Here is a 10,504-nt window from a genome sequence, read left to right as displayed (position 1 = left end):
CCGTCAGTTAGAAGTTGGCAGCAACAAACAAACAGCTTGTTAACAGTTTCGGCTTAAATTACAAAAACACATCCACAAACAAACACACATATACATTTATACTTTTATAGATAAATATGTACATATTTTCATATCCAGTTGCACATACTTTCATAGCTTTGCACATTAATATGCTCGAGTCCAGGCATCTAAAACGTGCGAGTCAAACAAAAATAAACACACACACACACACACACACACAGACACGTGGTGGGGGCTTTGTTTGCTGCTATGGTTGTTGTTGTTTTTGTCTTTGTTCAGGTATTAAAATTTACACACATGCTAAATATTTTGTTAAGCGCGCGGCATTTGCACGTGTCTGTGCTAGTGAGTGTTTTTGTGCTTGTGTGTGTGTGTGTGTGTGTGTGTGCCGCGTGAAATGCTTAGCAAACAACTACTAAACTAACAATAAGGACCTCACTAATTTCAGCCGTCGCTTGGTCACCACCCCCCACCACTCTCCCCATCAACCAGGCATACACCTTCCTTTGGCTTGCTTTGGCTTTGCCTTCTCGTATTTTTCGTCCTGTTTTTTTCTCTCTGCTGTTGCACAAAAATCCTTGCGTTTGCAGTAATCAGCACGTAGCGTTTAGTTCATTGTGTGTGCGTGCTCAAGCAAGTGTGTGTGTGTGTGTGTGTGTGTGTGACTACGTAAGTGCATATGTATATGTATATGTGTGTGTTTGTGTGCGTTTACAGTTTGTTTAAACGCGGCGAATGCCTGCAGCCACTTTTACATAAACACCAACTAACGTCAAATAACTTTTAAATGACGTTTGTTAGCACGCAGCCAAGTGGGCGTGTGTATGTGTGAGGGTATGTGTGTGAGTGTGTGTGTGAGTGTGTTTTTATGCGGGCGTGCCCGACTTTTTTCTACCAACTACATACCGCAAGGAGATGGATGCGTGACCATAACATTTTTTGAGACACGATTGCAGCATTTTTTTTAATAGAAGTGTTTGACTAAACTTTTTACTAAGTATTTCTGTGGCTTCTATTGTTTAATAGAGAAAGACTCAAAGAAGAATCTTTGGAAAACTTCATGCATAGTTGTAAGAAAAATGTGCCATAGTGAAATATAAACTAAATATGTTGTCTCTTTTTTAATACAAAAATTTTCCTTGATGGGAATCACCCAAAAAAGATTCTACGGAAATTCTTATAATTGTAAAACAGCCACTAAACACTAGATATGGCTTACCTTTCGTTGAATAAGAGGCTGTTTTTAAAACATTATCAATCCAATTATCCATACAAAATAGAGACATATTTTAATTAAGAAAACGCTTTCGTAGAGTACTTTATTCTCTAATAGCAGGGGCAAAGTGTATTTAATATATAACTATTTAAAAGATCGTGTAATTCTAGTATTTCGATTGTAGCTGCTTTACATTTTAAATTAGTTTTCATGAAGTTAATTCTTAAATATTTAGGTATGTGAAATAATGTAAGGGCTTATAATTAATTATAAACTAAAATTGACTGCCATTCGGCCGAATGTAGTCTGGGTTTTTTTTTAGCTCGCGATGAAAGTTGGCGATTATCGTCTGGAATCTTGGGCGTAGCACTGCTTAGTTACTTAGCAGTAATTATTTTTGGCAGATTTGCAATTTTCTCACGCTTACGGTTACGACTTATGGCCATCGCTAAGAGCGCATTTGCTTGTCCGTTGCGTGTGAACTTTGTGGCTGTCGTTGGTCGTTGTTGCTGCTATTGCTGCTGCTTCTTCTACTTTATTTTAAACTTTATTTATGCCATAGAAAGCAGCAAATTTTTGTTTGCGTTTTGACTTGTGCGCGAATTTATTTGCAGCTTATGTAAGCGGTGCCAGGAGAGGGTGTTTCGTGGTTCGGTGGCTTGTTGGGTCGTTGGTTGTGAGGGTTATGCGACCACAACTACTGCTTCTGCTCATTCTACTATTGTTGTTGTTGTTGTTATTATTATTATTGTTGTTAATATTGTTGTTGTTACTGCTGCTGCTGCTGCTACTGCTGTTGCTGTTGCTCGCGCATTGTTAACTTTATACCGTTGTAATCTATTTTTAAGCATGTTATGTGTGCGCGTTTATTTGTGCAAATTATGCTAGCTTAGCAGCATGGAAGCGTTTTGAGCTGCAGATGTTGTTGTTGTTGTTGTAGCTGCCGCTGCCACTGCCACTGCCGCTTCTGATAATTTTGTTCTTGTTATGTATTTATGTGTGTATTTCTATGACATTTGTGGCAAGCGGATTTGTCGTCAGGCGCTTTGTTGGGAATTAGTTGCGTTGAACGAACGACACGCTTTTTATGATGTAAGCGCGCAGCTGACAGTTGAAAATTTTTATTTCGATAATTTTTTAAAGTTGCTCCTTCGAATTATTGCTCCAGCAGCGACAACGACAACGACAACGGCAACGGCAACGTCGACGGCGATGGCAATGGCAAAAGTTTAATCAAGCGATGGCGCCCATAAAATAAGTAAAGGCGAGCAACGTGAGCATAAAAAGCAATGCCAGCCGAAAAGTATGCAATACTTTCTTTCTTGCGTCAGCGCAAAAACTGATTTAACGTAATTCGTTGTTTTAGTTTCCCCCTCGAAGGGGGGTCCCCCTTCATCGACAGCACTCGGATGGGAAATGGGAATGTGGAGGCGGGGTGGGGTTAAAGGAGTAAAGAGTGCGAGGCGTAGCAAATCGCGACACACATACAAGCAAACACACACACATACGCACACATACGCACTCGAAACAGCTAGAATGGCACGTGTCCTGTCCACCCGACAAAAATACGTGATATTGCCATCAGAAGTAGTGAAGAATGGACTTATAGATATATACAAGTATGTGAATGTTTTCTGGTTCCACAATCAAATCAAGACGTTCTTACTCAGTTCTTTACTCAGCTTTCTTGTCTCTGAAAATTGTATCTGCCTGCAGAATCAAGAAAACAAATCCTTATATACTCAATTTATAAGGTGATATATTGGTGTTGTTCTAGAGTCCTTTTTATTGAATTTTCGTTGTATATTAGATTATACATGAAAATAGTGAGATATGTACATGCATATACGGCATAATCCTGAAATCTGTTTAAGTCTTATCTTTAATTTTTATTATTTTTAATATATTTTTTTTAGCTCTATTGGGAAGGTTTCGGACGAGCAATGCACATTCCCAACGGACACAACAACTATAATATTATCTCCTTGAAAGTAAAGATCTTATCACAAATGTGAGACAATAATGTTATCGTTTTTCCCATCAAACTTACAGACAGACTTCTGTCAATATTTTGTCGGTTGTGCCATATTGTTGTGAGTTCTTGTTGCGCCAGTGTCTGTCTGCCTGTCACCCAGCCTGTCTGTCAGCCTGTCTGTCTGTGCGTCTGTCTGAACAGGCGAACGCCTGTCCCTTCGTTTGTTCGTTTGCTCGTCTCCCAGTGTGATTGTCTGTTGTCCCTTTGGCACTCAAACAGAACCAGCAACAACTACAACAACAGTAACAACATGCACGTCGTTGACGTCCTTTCTCAAGAGTGTGCTGTGCTAGTCTCTATGTGTATGTGTGTGTGTGAGTGTGTGTGAGTGAGACTGTTGTAATTCACGAAATTGCCAGCAATCGATATAAACATCAACTCCCAATGCGTGTGTTTGTGTGCGAGCCTCGTTTGGAGTGTCTGGCAATGGCAATGGCAACGGCAACGGCAACTGCGACAACAAAACAAGTCACAGTATCATTGTAGTTGTTGTTGTTGTTGTTGGTGCTGCTGTCAATGCTGCCAATGATCCTGTTGACGTTGTTACTTTTGCTGCCCGTGTCATTGCCAATTCTTGCTGCTATTGTTGCTGCTGTTATTGTTGTTGTTGTTGTTGTTGTAGCTGCTGTTGTTATTTTATTTTAGTGCAAGCGAAACTGACATTGATGATGATTATTGGGAGTAAATAGAATTGAAAATGCTCAAGTGGTAATGGCCAAAGCGCCATTTCAGCAAAAGCCAGCCAACATGCACACACACAGACACACGCACACACACGTGCAGTACACGTGCGCATATGTGACTGTATGTGTGTGTGTGTGTGTGTGTATGTGTGAGCATAATGCGCGCAAATAAATTGCAAAATCAATTGAGCGGTAAAATAGTTCCCATACATACGCATCGAAAGATAACAACAAAGCACAAAACAACGAGCTGAACGTCGAAGCGAAGCAAACTACCTACAATTTGTGGGCGCGGCCGATGGGGGCGTACTGGCTGCTAGACTTGCTAACAGAGACTTGCCACAGCCACAGCCACAGCTAGAGCCAGAGCCAGAGCGAGCTGCCATTCTGGGTGTGGCGTCCATGCAACTTGAAATTGAAGTAAATATCAAAAGAAAATAAAGTACAGGGTAACCTTTATGGGTGTGATGGTGATGGCGATGGTGATGGTGGGGGGGTTTTGCTGCTGCCGGCCAATTCGAGCGCAAAGCTAACAACTACAGCTGCCACACTGCTGGGCGCGGCAGTTTAGCATACAAAGCTCAACTTTGGGGCCACATTAGAGAACTTGCCATAGGAGCCGTGCAATATAAGAACTACTTACTAGCACGTCCTGCGGCGGTCGGGGCTGATAAGTTTGAAGGACTCGAGCCCAAGCTCAACCACAACTCAAACCCTTTGGCAATCTCCCATTAAGGCATTTCTTTTCTTTGTTGGCATGACAAAGAACATGATTTGTGAGTAATACAAGTAGTTCTACTATGAAGTAGTTTTCTATAAAAAAAAAAGAAAATGCTTTAATTGATATTTACTCTTGTTTTCAATTTTATTGATTCTATACTATTTTTGATTTAAAAAATACTAACATAGAGTTTAAAATACAGTTAAAATTTATTGTGTGAATATTTATTTACCAATAAATTGTTGACGTATTTGCTAACATCGTTTCAATTGATATAAACAGTGTGAGCTTTTCTCATTATGTTGGCTTGAAGTGTTAATTTAAAGTTGAGCGATTAAAACAAATTAAACTTAATACTTGGAGAGTGACTCGAAGATATTGGGGTTGTCGATAATTTGTGCGGTCTTGTTGCCTTTGTCGACAACGCCAACAATCCAGGCCTGGGCGCCCTCCAGGTCCAAGATCTCCTTGCAGTATTCAATGGCATCGTCGCGCGAGAAGCAGATGAGCAGACCTCCCGAAACCTCGGGGGAGTGGCCCTCCTGCAGTTTGAAGAGGTCGCCACAGGCCTTGGCCACGTCTGCCATTTTCGCAATCACGGGCAAATTGTGAATGATCAAGCTGACCTCCTGCATCTGGATGGCGGCCAGGGCTTGGGCATGACCCAATATGCCGAAGCCGGTTATATCGGTGGCACCGTGGGCATTATACTTGTGCATGAGACGGGCGGCTGTGCGGCTTAGACGCGCCATCGAGTTGAGGGCTTGGTGGTAGGCCCGGCGGACATCCTCCTGGGAAACGACCTTCCTGATGCGACCCCAGTTCTCCGGCTGATCGAGCCATTGATGCGCAATCATGGCCACCAGAGTGCCGAGCGGCTTGGTGAGCACAATAACATCGCCCACCATGATATTGTCCGGCTTAATGTACTCGTCCGGATAGCAAACGGCCGACGCCACACCTCCAATAGTGCAAAACGGATTCACAATTGTCTGACCACCACCAATTTTGGTGCCGGCCTCCGAGGCCGTGTCCTTAAAGCCGCGCATTATCATCGGCATCACAATGTCGCGCTCCTTCTCCGTCATCTTGGTGCTCACGGTCAGTAGCATGAGCATGTTGTCGCACTCGATCACGCCCATGGCATACAAGTCACTCAGCACATTGGCACACGCAATCTTGCCCATCATGTAGGGGTCGTCAATGATGGGGTAGCAGAGATCGGTGGTCTCCACCAAGGAGACGCCGTAACGCAGCGGAGTGACCGAACAGTCCGTTCCTATCCCAAAGCGGCGTTGGTCCGCGTACTTCGTCTTCAGATTTGCGGTGGGACCGGCCGCACGCAGAGGCGAGAGCAGCTTCGCCAATACTCCCTGCGACACCTTGCAAACAGTGCCCTTCGCATCGGAGAAGCGCGTCAAGCGGAAGGTGGCGTTCAAGCCGTAGGCAGTGGGATTGAAGGGGCGGAGCACCTCCATCTTGTCATTGTCACTGGTAAGGCACAGCAGCTTCAGAAAGGCAGCCTTGGATGTGGATGCGGCTTGGTTCGTCATAGTTCTAGCAAAGTTAGAGGGGGAAACAAATCTAATTGAGCGAACACACAGATGTTAATGCAAAAGTTGTTTTTTTCTACTTCAATTGCATGATCCTACTCATTAGTTGATTGATAGTTATTATCAATAGGTTCGGTCCTCATCTATTACTTACTCTTACAGTTTTCCTTTATAAAATGCTATATTTGAAATAAGTTTCACTGAAGAGTTTTCCTTTTTTCACACACACACACTTTTTTCACGTTTGCACTACTCGAGCAGCGACTGTCAAAAACAGTGCTTCCAATTATTTAGGTTACAATCGGACAACACAATTCATCGATAACCGATTTGAGTTTTTATCTTGGACCATAACCTAGTTCGTCCTGATTTTGATGTGAACATAACGAAATAACTTTTTCAATTAATAACATTAATATCTGTAAGAATGATTGAGGTGGCAATGTGCGTGGATATATTAATTATTTAGAGATTTAAAATGGATTGGAATTGTAGTGTCGAGCACGGTGGACGCTATTGGCTGCGACTTGTTCGAATAAATATGTTGCCATTTGCTTATTAGCCATAATGGAATCGTGTCTTCCTTCATTTTTCATGGAGTTGGACAAATTATTATACAGTTGCTTCTTTCTGCATAAAGGTCGCGTGTGTTTTATTTTTATCGAATTCTAATCAATTGTGGATATATTTTTAGACTTTCTGTTACAGTGTTCCGAGAACCATCGTGTTAATTCCCAAACTGGACATTTAGGTCCAGTCATGTATAAAGAATAGAGTTCTTGAGAAATATGTTTGAATATTTTTGTTACTGGTGAGTGGTGAAATCTGTTGTAAATGCATCGAAACTGATTTTTGATGATGCCTTGCTTGCGGGATGTATATGCATATAAGTATTTCTAGCCAGCTATCGAAAGCTTACATTTGTAATGGAAATGATGATGAACATTAATTTCTTTTCTTCGATAGAAATACATTTTCAGATCTACAGAACTTAAAATACAGATAGTCTCCATTTAAGCGATGTTGAGAGCGACCTCTTCACAGATACTTATAGATTCCATACAAAGTTCTTTAAAGGACTATGAAGACTATTCAGCGCCTTCACAACCCTTATATTGGTTTGTATGGTTGGTTGTATTGGTTTGTGGGTATTAGTCTAGAGCCCTTCACCCAACGTGTCTTCCAATATGATATGCAACTGCTTGACAATTGGCAACGTCTGCTATTTCTGTTGTTGTTGTTGTTGGTGGATTGATTTTTGCATACTTGTTGCATACTTTAAGGTGTGCCTTAAAGCCGTGCCCATTGGCAATGCATTACGCATACGCCACATTGTGCGGCAGCGTTCATTAAATGTTATAAACTCATTACGCGTTCCCGTCTGTCTATGTGAATGTGAATGTGCATGGGTGTTTGTGTATATGTATGTATGTATGTGTGGTTTGCTGTAATAACCACAAAACAGCTGTGTATGCCACAACAAGCTCACACACACACACACACACACACACTTACACACACCCCCACAAATACATAGCCACACAACACTCGTAAATGAAAATCTTTTTGCAGAATTAATTAAGTAAACAATACGAAAATTGTGGAAATTGCTTTGAATGCGTCCCCAAACGCGGGCTCTCTCTCTCTCTCTCTCACACACACACACACACGCACACGCATTCAAATATAGCCACACATACACATGTGCTGCTCTTTCCCTGCCTCTGCCTCTGCCTTTGTCTCTGTCTATGTGTATGTGTATGTGAGTTATAGAGTTATTGCGCGCAGCTGTTGTTGTTGCTGCTGCTGTAGGAGCTTCTATATGGAATAGCATAGCACGCGGCGCCGCACAGCTATTACACATTATTATTATTATTATTATTATGCTTAATGGCAAGGCAGGCTGGCAGCCAGGCTGGCTGACTGGCAGTAAGGCTGGGGACTGCAAAAAGAGGGACGGTAGGGAAAGGCAAACAAAGTCTACGATGACAGAACTTTTGCTTTCGCCAGCCTTTTGTGCCTTTTTTGCAGCAACAATTAAGTTGTACTTTACATTAATGATAACAGTCTCGCATGAGAGAGTGTGTGTGTGTGTGTGTGTACGTGAGGATGTGTGTGTGTATGTGTTTGTAATGAATATAGCCACATGTATTATCGCCCGCCTTCGCCCCTTTGTCACAAATCAGTTCATCCACAAATTGCAATTACATTTTTGTTCCTCCTCCCATCTCTCCAACACTCCCTCCCATTATTCATTCGATTGCCAAAAATGTTCCACTTAGAGAAAAAAAAAACATTTCTTTTGGAGCTAACGAGATTATTATCTGATATATAACACTATATAATACGACATATCTCAGAGGATGACCACCATTGAACACTTGCATCACATTTGATGGAATTATTAAGTTTGTTGCAACCATTTCAGGCTAATCAACATCTACAAGGCATGGAGTTGCATGTTTCTGTATACCCTCAAATCAATTAGCAGTGAATATTCATACATAATTATTATTAGAATGCTTTGTTTTACACACTCGTGTTAACTAATTAACGATGATGTTTATTTTGTCTCTTACTCTTCAACTTTTTTTTAACACTGATTCGTTTATGATTTCGTTTCTTCTCTAGGCCTATATACCTCTTACATATGAATTGAAAATATATCTCAAATCGTACATAGTACTGAAATCATTCGAACGAAGGTTTTGTAAGGCGTGCGAAACAATGAAAAATACTGAAATACTGCTCTCGCATGTGTACAAAAGAATAATTGTTTTATAATTGTTTTCGGCGTTTCGATAGACAAATGAATTCTGAAGCATTTGGTAAGACGTCTGTCCCAAGCTTTTAGCTAAAAACTCGTTTTACAATGTGAACAATATTATTATAGCGGTATCGCTCGCTCTATATGGGTAACCGCAACGCGATCTTTTCAAATGTGCTCTTGTCGTGTAAGTATCTCTCAATGTGTTACTGCTTGTCGGCTGTTTTTTTATTTTTTATTACTATGTATATCTTATTTTTGAATAACAACAAAAACAACAGCAACTCATTATGTTGCTACATTTTTACTTTCGAGTTAATGGCGATTTTCTGAATTAATTCTTTGAGTGTCTTTTAGGCGTTGTCTCCATTGCTTATCTTTCTTTCACTTGCTCCTCCTCGGCCCGGCCCGGCCCGGCCCGGCCCGCACTCAATGACCTATGCGCGGCCCTTCTGCTTGGCCGCTATTTGGGCCATGGAAGTGCCTATCATTTACTTATGCTATGAGCCGCTTTCATAATTAGGGCACAAATATGCAAATTTAAAGCTTAATACAAAGATAGATGTGTAAGCGCCACAACAGCCGAAGTCATTTGAAGCCATTCAACGATTTTTGCCACTCAAGCATGGGATTATAGGCAAGGCATGAGATGCTGATTATTATCGTTATTGTCGATGTCGATGTTGATATTGTTGTTGTGGTTGTTGTTGTTGTTGTTGTTGTTGTTGGCACTTGACGCTCTTTTAGTGCTTGGCTTAAGCCACCTGAGATGTCTTAAAATAGCACAACAACTGGTTGAATTTCTTATACCCTTTACCTGAAAGGGAGATTAGGCTTTGACACATAAAGTCTGATAGTTATAGAAGAAAAGAACTAAGCATCGAGATCCCATTTGAAACAGCTTCATTATAGAGCACGGTAGGCCTCCTTCCTTAAAGTGAATGGGGTTGCCTTGCATCTTCGTAAAATGGATGATATTTTCAATGCTTTTCTTTATTCAACAATATGCTCATCTCTCGATTATATACATACAGATTATATACATGTAGAACGTTGCTTTAAAACCAATACTTTTCATAAAAATGATGTTTATTTTAGTTTGAAAAGAGTACAGCAGCCTGTGTTATAATGGCGAAAGGTATCGAATAGTCGGTTGCGGCCATTCTTAACACTCCATCGGACTTTTTAGTTTTTGTTTTGGAGCCGTATTGCTTGTCATCATTAGCGTCAGCGACGGTCTGTTCTGCTTGCTGGCTTTCTGGTTGTTAGAAAGCCAAAGTGAAAGAGGAGAGAAGAGGCGGCAAATGAAGAGGGCTAGTCAGTTTTTATGTTTTTGATGTGCTGTAAGCAGTGAAAATGTATTGTTGCTTTCAAGACGAGCTTCTTAGGCATTCTGGCCACTCTAATGGCCAAAACATAACAATGATCAATGGCTTATGATATTCAAGGGAACTCTGTATCGGCGTTGCTAACCGTCTAACGGTCGAAATTGTAGAAGCCACATTTTT

The 10,504-nt window shown here is 41.2% G+C and overlaps 1 protein-coding gene across 1 annotated transcript; it reads right to left on the bottom strand.

Moving 5' to 3' along the window:
• Positions 1-4,884: 4,884 nt before the first annotated feature.
• On the bottom strand, positions 4,885-6,429 carry LOC115627895 (selenide, water dikinase-like). Its single transcript, XM_030523788.1, has 2 exons — positions 6,384-6,429; positions 4,885-6,233 (listed from the first exon to the last, which is right to left on the bottom strand). Exon 2 carries the CDS (start codon positions 6,227-6,229, stop codon positions 5,027-5,029), a length of 1,203 nt encoding a protein of 400 aa, XP_030379648.1. The 5' UTR covers positions 6,230-6,233; positions 6,384-6,429; the 3' UTR covers positions 4,885-5,026.
• Positions 6,430-10,504: the final 4,075 nt, after the last annotated feature.

Source organism: Scaptodrosophila lebanonensis, unplaced genomic scaffold (genome assembly GCF_003285725.1).
Source record: "Scaptodrosophila lebanonensis strain 11010-0011.00,11010-0021.00 unplaced genomic scaffold, SlebRS2 tig00000098-arrow-pilon, whole genome shotgun sequence".
Taxonomy (NCBI): domain Eukaryota; kingdom Metazoa; phylum Arthropoda; class Insecta; order Diptera; family Drosophilidae; genus Scaptodrosophila; species Scaptodrosophila lebanonensis.
This window is presented reverse-complemented; position numbering and strand designations above follow the sequence as displayed.

What these genes read in the sequence shown, in the direction of transcription:
- LOC115627895 (XM_030523788.1), bottom strand. Translation starts at nt 6,229, where the DNA reads ATGACGAACCAAGCCGCATCCACATCCAAGGCTGCCTTTCTGAAGCTG.